This window comes from Ylistrum balloti, unplaced genomic scaffold, assembly GCF_031769215.1.
Source record: "Ylistrum balloti isolate Yb309-2 unplaced genomic scaffold, AGI_CSIRO_Ybal_v1 Utg370892, whole genome shotgun sequence".
Lineage (NCBI taxonomy): Eukaryota > Metazoa > Mollusca > Bivalvia > Pectinida > Pectinidae > Ylistrum > Ylistrum balloti.
In genome coordinates, this window is record NW_026782507.1 from 423,154 (window position 1) to 438,080 (window position 14,927).

Genomic DNA, 14,927 nt, shown 5'->3' on the forward strand with positions numbered 1-14,927 from the left:
TTATATTTCTCAAATGCCCATTTAACATATTTAATATCTTAACTGACAAGGTCACCCTATATCCAGAGTAATACTTGGCCAATTAGCATGAAAGTTAACAGTCTGAAGAAATAAGACTGCTGAATCAGCGAAATGGAACTCGTAAATTTAGTCTGGACCAAATGAAAGAAAGATTTAAAAGACAAACAGAACAAACAGGTACAAAGGGACTTTATAACAGACGTCCGTAAAATAGCTACTGGTCAGAACGATGTTGCTCGTATGTTTTAATTGTCAGTGATAGAGTACAAATCACATCAGTCCTCTAATAAGTGCAATGACATCATGTAAAGGAAGGAAACAAAGTTGTCATATACTCATGAAAGATTACTGCCTGTCAGCCATTAAGTTTCTCGGATCAGTCCCAAGACATGACAAGGCACAACTACGTACCAAAGAAATACATACAGAGTTTGAAAACGCCATCCAGATCTTGTCAAGAAATAATGATAACAAATACTATTTAAGTGCTAATGGGCAATGGATCCATGGACAAATGGCTACACCAATTTTTTTTAACAGTCAAGAGTCAGAGTGTCAATACATAAGCCGTGTTGATCCAGGAAAATAAGGTTTCAACCAATCATGGGACATAACCATCTAGTTAAATATATGCGGAGGAATATGTAACTAATGTCTTATATGATAAAATTAGTGATATATATATCATTTATCACTATTTCTATTACAGATTGATGCGACATGCTCCTGTACAAATCTACATTTCAGAAATGTTGTCATGTTGATGGTTTACCCAGAATTATTCTGCTATGTCATTTGATATATCTGATTGGAGTCAATAAATGTCAGAATTCTGTCCCTGTAATGAGTGAGAGAAATAAGCAAACCATGCATAGCTAGAGGTGGGCATTCAAATGACCATTGCGGAAAGAGGTTGTCATTTTCACACACATATTGCACATGAATCTAAACGTCTATTATTTACATGGCCCAGAAGTGAAGTGGAAGAGGGGAGAACAAAATGTTGTTTACATTACTGTCCGAATGTTTTCGAATGCACATGTGAAAATGTTTTCCCCACAATTATCATTTGAATGCAATATCATGCTCTGGTCCCTCATTTCACTATCTTTTTAAAGTGACAAAGTTCTCGCGTTCATCGACTTCATGCCGCTATAAAAAGTTGATAGAAAGAAAGTGAAAATGATACGGATTAGTTTAAGGTTCTTAACAGGTTTCTTCTTCAAAATAATGTCAAGCTGTCATTAGATTGACGATTGTGTGATGTGTTGGAATGCGTATATCGGAATTCTTGTTTGTTTTGTTTTGTATGTGTGTGTGTGTTTGTCTGTTTATTTTTTTTAATGAACTATGTACATAGACTAATTCAGGTTTCGAATGCACTGGAAAGTTACGACACAGGAAGGGCAGCTTTATCAGCTTCCACTGTATCAGCTTAAATGATATTTCTGCTTGGCAAGATGTCTACAGTATGTATTATAAACTGAATATATTAAAGCGAAGATAGCATATGGTCAATCTGCAGCACTGACGCAATCGCTAGTGTGAAATAATAGCGCATGCCGTTTCAACATAGTTGTTCACTTACTGTATGATGTTCACGATAATAACACGTGAGTGATTCCATGTGAAGTCAAAGGTCAAGGTTGAAAAGGGAAAAAGCCATAAATCCGAATATTATCTACTTAATTCCAGAGAATGGGTAATCAACCAATTTCTATTGAATGGAAACAAAAATTTGGATAAAAAGTGTAATAAAAAACAAAGTGTTCATAAATAATTCTCGAAAAGTATTTCACTTTTTAAAAAAGAAATATTCACTGCGGTCCTACAACGTATGATAGAGGTCATAGTTCACCACAGCAGGCTGTCAGAAACCGGAGAAGATGGTGCTAAAATCAGAAGAGGATATAATCAAATATTCTATGACCGAGGAGGATGTTAACTCCAACGCTCAGATTGTCACTGCAGAAGAAGTTTCCGGGCCAAGATGGGGACCTCAGCATGCAGGAGCAAAGGAACTGGCCAGGCAATACACAAAAGGTTTTGTTTGCTGTTGCTAACATCCATGAATCATTTCGATTTCCAGCCTGACATGCCGTAAAATTAACGAGTCAGTTAAGTTTCAGTTTTATGATCAAACGATGCTCAAATATGGTCAACATGTATATAATTAAAGATTGTGAACTCTGAGCATTTTTTATGAGGCAGATTCAAATTTATGTTTGTGTCATGGTGACAGTGTGCTCATGACCTACCGCTGATCACTTACAGACCTCCAGCTCAGATCAATATAAATCAGTTACGATAATTAATTTAAATAGTTACCAACCAAGGTACGATTAATTGCAAATTATATGTTCATTATTAGAAAATTCAATTGATGGTGGCTCTACACATAGACTTTGCTTATGGTCCTTTTTAGTAGCTTTATCAGTAATATCGTGCTTACGTAATTTATAACTTTTGTGACCATTTCGGTTGCATTTTTTTCGAAAGCACAATCGAATGAGAGGAAAACGTTAGATTAATAATTCAAATAACAACCAATATCCACAGCAGACATTTTTCTCTAACAGTCAATTTTGTAATGATTTAAAGCTTTAGACTGTATATGCAACGTGTTTAAAATTCTAGTCTTTCAATAGAAGCAGAAGAAAGAAAATGACAGTTGATTTGAAATGGACCAAACAAATTTTTCTGTATTCAGTAGTTCTACTATTACTCTCGTAATACACTATGAGTGTTTATGAAATCTTTCCTTTTTGAATGATATCCAGAATTTGTTATATAACCTGAGGTTGAAGTTTCTTAAATAGGATGATATAATAATACATTAAGTCTGGATTAAGCTGTCTAGTTTCCCCTGTAGGAGCAGCATTAAATGAAAAAACACCAGGTGATATTTAAGCATTTATCAAACCCATAGAAAATTATATAAACTTATATGTTCTTTTTTCATCTCTTTCTGATAAAAGTTTGATGATTTACTTCATTCCAAGATTCAAAATTGTTGAATATGTACATTTATTGGAAGCAGGCATTGTTGCAATGCTGTTTATATCCATATCATAACTAGTATATACATATTTTAGTTTATAAAATTGCATAATCTTACTTAACATTTGTTCATTAATGATTAAGAAAAATGTAGCTTGAAATTTATGCATTTATATATTTTGTTTACATATTTGTGTGAATTATGCAAAGGTCAAGTAAGTGCTAACTGGCAGGTGCAATATCTTCAATGGAATGAAATTGGATAAAAATTATCTTCAGTGGAATGAAATTAGATTAAAAATTAGAAGTGCATGGTGAATATGCATAATTAGAGAAAATCTATAAAAAATATATTTTTAGTTCCTTGTTGCAAAAGAAATACATGTATGATTACACATATTGCGTAATGCTTTCTAAAAGTGACAATGAGACATGCATAATATACATGTGACATGTCATAATCATTTGTCATAACACTTGAAGTACATGTACTTCCTGTCTGTATATCTGGGCTTACTGTTATGCCCAATTACCCAATATAACTGATGAAGTAGAGATGGTTACATCAGTTCAGACAAGAGTATATATTAGTTAAAACGAAAACAAATTATAATATGAAATCTACTTATCATACTTTATATGTGTATTATAGTGAGCTTATGCCCTGGTGTGGCATCTGTCATCCATTCTCAACTTTTCCATTTAAATGACTTCTTATCAATAACCAAAAAGACTCCGGGTACTGATATTGTGCCTCTAGCATGCTGGGATGAAAGGCTACCAAGTTATTAAAAAAAATGACCTTAACCCACTTTCAAAGTCACAAGGGTCAAATGTGTTTTAATCTGGGAACAACTTCGCAATTTAAAACCTTTCTGGAGTGAAGGGCGCTATACAGTTTGTTCAAGTGAATGATCTTCATTCATTTCAAGGCCAAAGGGGTTAAATATAGTAAGAACGTAAAATATCTTCTTTTCAATAATCTATTGGCTTTTTGTCATGGTAAATTAGGTTGCTTGTCAAATGGCTTTTCAGATTGCAGATATTGACTTAACAAATGGAAAATGTCTTCTTTGTAAGCTGAAGAACAGATGAGCAGTTCAGGCCTATGGGGCCTCTTTTTAATGGAGATTGTCTTACTGATCAATGAAAGTGTCATTTCATTGACTTTTAATGTTCGATACTGATACAGTAGAGAACTGTATAAATATACAAGTAGCTCAGGGTACACAAAATTTGTTTCGGTACTATGCTGTCTCTCGAAACATGATAATATCAGTAGGTGAAATTGTGAAGTAATGGCGAGTTGATATCGTGCCTGAAACTACCACAGTGTATAGCTCCCTGCACTAACATGATAAAAAAATCAATCAAATTATATGCAGAAACATCATTTATATTAATGAAATCAATGCAAATTGAATGATAACATGTCAGACTAATAGGGTTGTGTAATCGTGTTTATCATAAATACCAGTGTCGATACGTACATATGTTTACAACTGTTCACGTCCACAATTACTCGTATAACATAAAGTGGGTGCCGGCTGTTAAGTTATTGGATATTGTGCTGATTGTACATTTTATTTCCCAAGTTTTTTTTCTGTCGATTGTAGCTTTTATTTCCCTAGCTCTTTTTCTTTGAAACTTGTCCCAAAATCTGGGTAGTTTCAGTAATATCACAAATCACTGTCTTGTCTTTTCATTAGTGTTCAAATAGGGAGATTTGTTTCTGTCGATGAAGGAATACGTTGTTTAACATATGTCTGTGAAGATTTTGTAGGGAAGTATATTCTGTAGTGTGTTAAAAACACAGTTTTATTTCATTATTAAAGTTCAAGTTAGAAATATAGCATGTCTTATAACTACAAGGGGTATGCATGGGACATGACGGGCGAGCGGATTTAGTTGACATTTTAGGTGTTTGTTTAAAGGCTAGACGTCAACCTGTTGGCAGTATATTTTCCAATACATTAGTTTTGTATGAATTATTTGCATATATATACATTGTAGTCATGATCACATATGTTAAACACACATATCTATTACAATTGATGGTGTATCTATTCAAGATCATTGTCTTTGGTACAGTATATTAACCGACTTATTTCTGTGTGTCTGTGTCTTTGTTTTAAAATATTAATGGTAAATTAGATCAATACAATGTATGTAATGGGTAATCATTCAGCTTACCCATAATGATGTTAGAAGCTTTTGATAAAAAATTATTTGTAGATGCAAATAAGAATATTGTTCGCTGCTAAGTTAGTGCTTTACATGTAGAAAAGTTGTGTTTGCAATGTTTATTCTTCACGGGCTAAAAATTTGTGTAAATCCCCCCTGTTGAAGCCTGTACAGGGTAAAACATGTGGATGGGTGTAATGAATTGAAGAACTTGGGAGCTGTTTTAGTTGTTTAACCCTTGACTAATAGGAATCATTGCCCTGTACTCTTATAAGATCAACACTCATTCAAAAGTTTTATACACAATATAAGACATATATCTACAATCCTCCACTAAACAAAATGTTGTATAACAATACATATGTAATCATTTATTATCTTGTAGCTAAATATGCCCTTTGGACCACATGCTTTGTCATTGCAGTAAATACTTCAGATGTTTATATACAGAACTTGAGGCTATACAGGCCCTTTATGCCATGTTATAAAAATAAATACTGCGATGTTTAAATACACAAACTAGTAAGACATATGGGCCATTTGGACCACATGTTGTCACAATAGTTAAAACTGTGTCAAGTACTGTATAACATTAAATCATTGAGGCTGAAAGGCCCTTTTAACTAGGCTATACATGAAGACCTTGTGGACCATGTTTTGTAACAATAAATACTGGAGTGTTTAGTTATGAAATAGGTTAAATATAGGCCCTATAGACAAGGTTATATCCATTTGAATCACCTGTTCAAATCATTAAGGTTTTGACAGACTGTTATTCAGACAATATCTGCAAAGATATATCTCACACTGTCTCGGTTTAGATCTTGATAGCCATTTGCTTAACTTTATACATGAAATATATACTATACATTTAGGGTACATTATGATACCCTTTGGGCCACTTGCTGGTTGTAGCAGGCCTTTTTGACCTCTTGATGCAACATCACATACTGATGCTGCAGTATCTTTGATACATAATGTAATAAAGCTATTACGAGTCCTTTGGGCATTTTTAGGTTAATACTGCATAGTGCTACCTATCTCTTAAGCACCAATGTCTGCATTGCAGTAGCTATAGAGACTGATGGGTATGGGGTGAGTGAACTGATGTGTATGAGGATTAAATAGAATGAATGGTGCTTCTGTCTGTCGATTGGGATAGACAGTGGATTATAAAGTGATGGGGGAAAGGAAGGGGTACAAATCAGGGGGGAGGGGGTACAAGTCAGGTGATGTGGGGGGGGGGGGGGTAAAGAAAAGGAGTATAAGTCAGGTGATGGGGGAAGGCAGAGGGTACAAGTCAGTTTATGGGGGTCGGGGGGGGGGAGAAAGAGGGTATAGGTCAAGTGATTGGGGAAGGAAGGGGGTATAGGTCAGGTGAGGGGTGTGGGGTAAAGAAAGGGTGTATAGGTCAGGTGATGTGGGGGAGGGAAGGATGGGAATACAAGGTGATAGGGGCAGGAAGGGATTACAAAGTCAGGTGATGTAGGGGGGGGGGAGGGAGAAGAAAGGGGGTATAGGTCAGGTGATGTAGGGGGGAGGAATGGGGTACAAGTCAGTTGATAGGGGCAGGAAGGGATTACAAAGTCAGGTGATGTAGAGGGGGGGGAGGGGGAAGAAAGGGGGTATAGGTCAGGTGATTGGGGAAGGAAGGGGGTACAAGTCAGTTGATAGGGGCAGGAAGGGATTACAAAGTCAGGTGATGTAGGGGGGGGAGGGAGAAGAAAGGGGGTATAGGTCAGGTGATGTGAAGGGGGGAGGAAGGGGATACAAGTAAGGTGATAGGGGCAGGAAGGGATTACAAAGTCAGGTGATGTAGGGGGGAAGGGAGAAGAAAGGGGGTATAGGTCAGGTGATGTGAAGGGGGGAGGAAGGGGATACAAGTCAGTTGATAGGGGCAGGAAGGGATTACAAAGTCAAAGTTAGGTGATGTGAAGGGGGGAGGAAGGGGATACAAGTAAGGTGATAGGGGGAAGGGATTACAAAGTCAGGTGATGTGGTCAGGTGATGGGAGGAAGGGGATACAAGTCAGTTGATAGGGGCAGGAAGGGATTACAAAGTCAGGTGATAGGGGTAGGGGGATTACAAGTCGGGTCATTGGGAATGGAAACTAGTCAGTCAGGTGAAAGTCATGAGAGTAAATAACAGATCAGCTTGTGTTGTCTCTATAGGAAATCTGAAATCAGTGTTACTGTTCTAATTAACAACATACACCTGAACAACTGATATACATGTATATTTGTATATTATGATGCTGGTGTCACGATGACTGAGGGATGAGTAGCACCACTCGAGATCAGGGTTCAGTGGTACATGTCTATGCAGATACATACCATAAAACATGTGTGACCTATTATAGCTGTAGTATAACAATGTGTGTGCTGTCAGGAGGAATTCGAAATCAATACAGTTGGATAGACATTGATTACTTACAAAGAAACATATATACCAAGGAATTCATGAATGACTTTGATCATACAGCCATTTCTCATAGGAATTCAATAGTTTGGTAGGTGTTTGACTGCCAAAGGATGGTGCCACATACCACCTGGTGCTAACACTTGTTAATGTGTGCTGTCGCTGCCAATGACAGTTTGGTCTTGTTGTAACTTGGTTTAGGTCCTCGCAACAGCTAGGGCCATATCAATATGGTTGTACAAGAGACTTCAAGTAAATTACACAGTTACTGTATACCTTTGTGGATTTTGTTATCAGATATAGATGTCTTTACATAGCAACATCTCACGCTGCATAGGCTGGAACAGTTATTTTTTTATGATGTTTTTTGGTGAGTCAGATAGCCATTTAAATTTTTTTTTTGATGAGTTGATATATTCAGTGATACCACAGGATCCTACAGGAAAAGCATATTGGTCCAGAACTCAAATAGGGTATATAGTTCCCCAAAAATCCCTGCTGGGACTTGTGAAATATTAGGGCTGGCAATCTAGAACACTTTTATGTCAACCAACCCTATTAATCATTTGAACATAGTGCATATGGATGCCAGGACACAGCAAGTCATTCTAACAAATTTGCTATGAATCAAATGACCACAAAATAGTGTTTTTTTTTTTTTTTATTTGAAAAACCATGAAAATTGAGCATCACAAAAAAAACTTAATTGGCAGTATTTCCATATGGCTCAGTGTTTTATTTAATGCATTTCCTGAATTTTGTGGATAAATTTATATAGCTCAATGATAGTTTACTGCATCAACAAAATAAGCAAAAATTGTGTAATATATTTATACAGGTACCTAGCATAAATAATCCCATCCATAACGCCACCCAACACAATACAGCAGAACATTAATAGCCTTACATACCGGTCTTACCTGTGTGGCATATGCACATTCATTTGTCAATGTGTTACAACAAAATAAAATTTTAAACCGATTCAATGAAACTACATACACGTATATCCTGTACATAACATAATTGTTAGGTGTATTTATAGATCTAAGGTTAAGACACTTTCAATTACGTGGCACAGTACATACTACATTAAGTCTGAACTCTTCTGTAACTTTTAATCTCCTTACAAGTATTAACATTCAGCATGGTAGTCCTGAAACATGTCATTGAAGCAAGGTCAGGGGTCACTTAATTTGAAAAGAAAAAGTTGAAGATGGACATGCTATTAATTAGCTATTGAATTCTTTTCTAATTTGAATGAAACATCCTAAAATTTGTGTAGGTAAAAGTAGGTAAACCCATGGATCTCTGTCGAACCAATTTGACATGCAGCAGATTGGGCTGGAGAGCAAAAAAATAAAAAAGAAAGTCAAATAGACTCAAATTTAAAAAAAAAATCTTTTTAAATTCCAGATATTGTAGAATCATATGCTTTTCATCAATTTTACAGTCTAAAGATGCCTCACCAGAATTGTGGATTTCATAGTCCATGGTTCTCACATTTCCCCCTGGAGGTGGGATAAATTGACTATAGTTCATAAAGGAAAACTACATTTTTGAGCATGATTTGTATATCTTCCATTGGAAATAACTTTGCACTGAGTGGCTATTGATTAATGCAAATGTTTGAATTTCTTGGTTCTTGGTCAAAGATGAAAACTGTAAACACATATTTTGAAAATATGAAGCATGAAATGCTGCGTGTATGTCAGTTTTATTTTTCATTTGATTTTGGTTGAAATGTTTATAAAATGAACTGTGTATTTACATGATATACTTTTATATGGTATAGAATTTTGTGGTCCTTTGACCCAGATGTAGAGTTGGTGGCATGGATGACATTTAATCAATTGACCTGTTTTTATTTGTGTAATTCCAGGCAAGCGTATACAGGAGACCATAGGTATCGTGATCAGCATCATCTTGATTACCTACAACTTCATCATGTTGTGTTGGAATTTCCAGCCTGATCTGTGGTACTACATCATTGCATATGCATGTAAGTGTAATAGTGTATACGCTTTACTTAAAGTGCAGCACACAACTCTATCACTTACCATGTTTATCTCACAATGCACCCACTTACACAGCTAAATATCTGTTTAGTTGAATTATCAACTAATTCTGTTTCAATATTCTGTGATAATTAAATCCAGACTTTGGGTTAGAGGTTATGTTTTTACTCCCTTGGTTGATAGAAGGATAAATACATTTTTTGAACTGTTGTTGATTTAGATGTCATTCCTGTCAATGATGTACTGGTACTTTTATTTCATGGTCCAATGGATCAGGTTTGGATGAATCCAACATCAGAGGAAATAGGGGAGATTCCCTTTGACCTTTATGAGCTGTGCTTTGTAAGTACAGATTTACATATATTGCCATGGTTCTCTTTTTGTTTTCCAGTCCTTGGGATTTTGACTGCAGATTTTCTGAGTGGACTAGTCCATTGGAGTGCTGATACATGGGGATCAGTGGAATTACCCATCATAGGAAAGGTGTGTACACTGTTAGGACATGTGTAAATACATATTAGGGATTATAATTACACGTCATCTCTACTATATAGATAAGCTAGGAAGAATTAAAGAACAATAAAACTCATCTGTTACCTATCTCTAGCATTATTATTGTTACTATAGCGATGACATTCCTTGTTAAAATTACCTCTTTCTGAAGAATCATGTTGTTTGTAAAGGACAGCATATTTAGGTCGTTTGTCTCATAGTGACCTATTGCAATCATCTTTTGGCATGTGCCTGCACACTTTTAACATTTTGGACTTCTCCAAAAAAAACTGGAACTGATTTCAATTAAATTTTGTAGAAACACCTTCCCTTGCCAAAGATGAGTGAAGTTTTAGGGTACTTAACCCTCCACTCACCCAGCCACTAGCTGACATTCTAAGGGCTTACAACATCACATAAGTCTTACTATCATCAATGTCAAAACTACTTACCCTGTAACCCTTATATTCAATATTGCTTGATTGAGGTGACCATCAAGGCTGCAAGGCTCTTGTTTAGCTTAATTCAAGAATCTGGGTAAGACAGTCAAATGGGAATCAAAACCAAAATATAAGCATTGGACTTCCTTGTTATGAAAAATGCTTAATGATGCCAACAAACCCTTTTTATGTTCCTTATGATAAGTTGTGTAATGGTGATATGATGTAAGATATTATGTTGTGTTATCTAATGTTAAATGGCTGTTTATCCGCCTGTTCAAGGGACATAACCATGCAGTAATATTGATCCTCAACTGATTATATACACTATATTATACATCAGTGTATACTGGCATTTATTCCTCATTTCAAGAGCATGGCATTGACCCTACCTCAGATTATTTATATTGTTTCAATGTACTGTCTGCTTTGGTAGCATCACATTGACCTCACCTTTGATTTTAAATGATTTTTCAATATTTGTCAACATTTATCCCCTGGGTTTAATGGGTCTCACATTGATCCACCTCGGTTTTAAATGATGTTTATAAACATTCCTCTACCTGCTCTAGGAGCCGCAATGTTCCCAATCTCAGGTCCTAAGTGATATTTCAATGTTTATTTAAAGACATTTATCAGCCTTTTCCTAGAGCCTCACATTGATCCACCTCAGATTCTAAATGATGTTTCAATGTTTACAGGCACCTCAGGTTTTTTTGTTCCATCATTTGCTGACATTTAATAGCCCAATTTAAGGGCATCACATTGACCCCCACTTAGATTTTAAATGATGTTTCAATGTTTACAGGCATTTATCCGCCCGTTCCGGGAGCATCACATTGACCCCACCTCTATCACCAGGCATGATTTTATTGAGACCAATGGGGACAACTTCTCTGTGACAATCCCATTGATGGCTCTCTCAGCCTACAAGTTCCTTACATATAATCCTGCAGAGATCCGCGAGACTTATACCTTTGAGTGCTACCTCTTTCTTCTGACTATCTTTATAAGTGTCACTAATCAGGTAAGTCTTATATCCACATGCAATAGTTCAAATGTTTAAAGCCCCTATAGAACTGTCGTCATAGTTACAAGGTAAGAGTTTCCATGTATAGTCCTGTAGGTACAGTGTAGTAGTTTCTCAGTGTAGTTCTGTAGACATAGTTACAGGGAAGTAGTTCTCTGTGTAGGTCTCTAGTTATAATTACAATGTAGAAGTTTTCCTGTGTAGTTCTGTAGACATAGTTACAGGGTAGTAGTTTCTCAGTATAGTTCTGTAGACATAGTTACACGGTAGTAGTTTCTCAGTGTAGTTCTGTAGACATAGTTACAGGGAAGAAGTTCTCTGTGTAGGTCTCTAGTTATAATTACAATGTAGAAGTTTTCCTGTGTAGTTCTGTAGACATAGTTCCGTGGTACTGATTTTTTTGTGTAGTTGAATGGTACCATATCGTCTAGCAAAGAAATTTCAAAATGCCTTACCATTACACTACCAGGACATCCTCCAAAAAATATGTTTGGAAGATGTACTCTTAGAATATTTCAAATTTTTTTTCAAGATGGTTTGTTTTGAGGCCAGGATGAGTCAAAAAAAATTTTGTTGATCAATAAAACTGTCTCTTGTTTTCAGTGTCACAAATGGTCCCATACCTACTTTGGCCTTCCACGATGGATCACACTTCTACAGGACCTTCACATTGTGTTGCCACGGAAACACCACCGCATCCACCATGTAGCACCTCATGAAACTTACTTCTGTATTACCACTGGCTGGCTTAATTTACCACTTGAGAAGATCCGTTTCTGGAGCACATTTGAGTATCTTATAGAGGCTACAACAGGTAATAAGCCTCGGGCTGATGACCTCAGATGGGCCAAAAAGACGAGTTAATGGAGGTTTTTTCATTATGTGGCTTATGTTAAGTTTAACATTTTAAAAATTGATTTTATTCCTTATTTCACAGTTTTACACAATCATCTCTCATTGATTTTTTTTCTCATTGTTATTTTCTTATTTTCTGACCAATTTGGAATATTATTAGAATGTCGGTATATACATTTAGGTTTTATTTTTTAAAAATTGTCTGTGAAAGAAAACTGTTGCCTTTGATGGATGAATTCAATCAAAATGAAATTGATCCTACATGTGGATTCATGTACATAGCATACTTTGCTTCTGCAAAATCATGAATAAATCTTATGATTTAAATCTTATTTACAAACCTTCATTTATTGTAAATGACAGGGTATGACAAATTAATTTTCAAACATGCCTTTTTTCCCCCATTTATTTAATGTTTCAGAAATTCTTTGAATTAAATCAAATATATACTTTGGTAGTGTGCTGTTTTTTAAAGCAGCAGAAAATGAAATTGATTTTTTTATAGTACAAAAGGCGCAAGAATATGATAAATACAGTATTGAAAAGCATAAAGAATTGCCAGTAAGTTTAAATCACATTAAGCAGCATTTATTCTACAACGTAAAATAAGTTGAACTTGTGGATTTGAGGTCCTTTAGATCTGAGGCAGTAATTACAAAAGTTCATTTTTATGAAACAAATAAGCTTAATTATGAAAAATTTAAATAAAAGAAGTCTGTAAAATGCTGCATATACCTTGTATTATGAAATGATGAGTAAAAAATGACAGAGGAAGATGAATATTAAGTTTTTGTCGCTGTCCGCCTTTAGTTAATATATATGTGATCTCTAGTGCTTTGATCAATCAATTCAGCATTATGTAGATTTTATAGATATTGTTTATGTATGATTATCTAACTCATCTTTTAAATCAAAATTATTTCATTATCATTTTTATATCTTTTCTTGCTGTATATTAAACTGATGTATGTAAAAGTGCTGTCCAATTAATTGCTCTTGAACACTTGCAAGGTTCAGTTTTAACAATAGGGAAAGTAAAACTTACAGAATACCTTTGAACAGTCATTTTGTACAAGTGTAGGTTGGTATACAGAAAAAAATAGTGCAGAGTACTCCATTTCTGTATCTGTTTGGTTTCATAAGGTATGTACTTGTAGCTGTTGTTAAGTGCTATGTTTTAGAAGTGCTTCAGATTCTTTGAAATTGGAAGTGATTCGTTGTTATATTCTAAATAGGTATCAATCCCTCTATTTCTATATACATAAGCTGTTGATTTAAAAAATATTATTTAGTTTTTATCACCCATCGAAATGTATGTCTGTGTTTAATTGTTGGTAGGCTAAAGCTGGTTCGCTGTGCCAATGCTAAAGGGAGGTAATTCAATGTTTAAAGAGGAACCAGTTTGTCCTTACTCTGGAATATCATAATTTGAAAACTGCTTTCTTCTTCAGGTCATGTGTTTTTATTCCAAACCTCTGAAATACTGATTATATTTCAAGGGGATTAGGAAAATATTACAAAATATGCTGCGATCTTTATCATTATGAATTATTTATATAAATCTTGTACCATCCGCATCATTACATATTATTTAATTAATTATACTATCATTTATAAGATGTTGTATAAATTTAAATGGTATATTTTTGTTTTTAGAAAAAGATATTTTCACATTTCGAGAAATACACATAACTTTAAGGAACAGCCAAACATAACGAATGTAATTTTGATATCATAAAAGACACGTCATCACAGTCGGGGAGTTTTTATGCACCTCTGATCTTTCCTTAATGATTTGGATAAGAATAAACCTTTATTTCTTTATCAATTTGAAATGAAGTTAATTTATTTATGTACAGAAGGCAAAAGAATGATCCGTCCTCACATCGATACAATATTAGATTAGACACTAACAATGAAAGTTTATCTAAATTCGAATTTACTTTAAAATAGTGAAGTATCTGATTTTAGAATTACACCACTTTTCTCTGGAGGCAAATCAAAAGTTGATAATGGACCTTTTAATTTTTACTAATTTTGAGTGTCTGTGGTAAAAATGATAGATCAGAACAGATACACTGTTTAGCAATCCCTCCGTTTTTAAGTCTCAAAGATTTTATTATGACCATGCCATGTTGATTTAATTTTTTGTTAATTTTCATTTTCATTTTTGAAATTGAATCTTCTTTTTTTTGATGGAATGAACAATTTTACGATGATTTGATTTTCTGCGATGTAAAATTGATATGCTGATATCATGTCAAAATGAAGTATGTGCGCATGTACCTGAACTACGGTACATAGCTTTTTGTTATCAGACCACATCATTGTTATCACCTTTTGGTACACTGTGTACTCTAGCTTAGGTTCATTCTGTTATCATCTTTCTGTTTTGTTTATATACTTCGTTTTAATACCTCAAATTATCCTATGGACCATATATTTATGTTCTAAGCATCCTTGACCTCTTTA

The 14,927-nt window shown here is 34.8% G+C and overlaps 1 protein-coding gene across 1 annotated transcript; it reads left to right on the forward strand.

Moving 5' to 3' along the window:
• The first annotated feature begins 1,907 nt into the window (after positions 1-1,907).
• On the forward strand, positions 1,908-12,525 carry LOC132559330 (plasmanylethanolamine desaturase 1-like). The gene is made up of 5 exons (XM_060223942.1): positions 1,908-2,064; positions 9,503-9,622; positions 10,030-10,121; positions 11,379-11,597; positions 12,204-12,525. The coding sequence occupies exons 1-5, from the start codon at positions 1,908-1,910 to the stop codon at positions 12,462-12,464; spliced, it is 849 nt and encodes a 282-aa protein (XP_060079925.1). The 3' UTR covers positions 12,465-12,525.
• Positions 12,526-14,927: the final 2,402 nt, after the last annotated feature.

Excerpts from the sequence above, each read along its gene's own strand:
- LOC132559330 (XM_060223942.1), top strand. The coding sequence starts at position 1,908 with ATGGTGCTAAAATCAGAAGAGGATATAATCAAATATTCTATGACCGAG. Across the intron at positions 2,065-9,502 it reads GGCCAGGCAATACACAAAAG|GCAAGCGTATACAGGAGACC; the intron begins GTTTTGTTTGCT and ends GTGTAATTCCAG. Across the intron at positions 11,598-12,203 it reads TTATAAGTGTCACTAATCAG|TGTCACAAATGGTCCCATAC; the intron begins GTAAGTCTTATA and ends TCTTGTTTTCAG.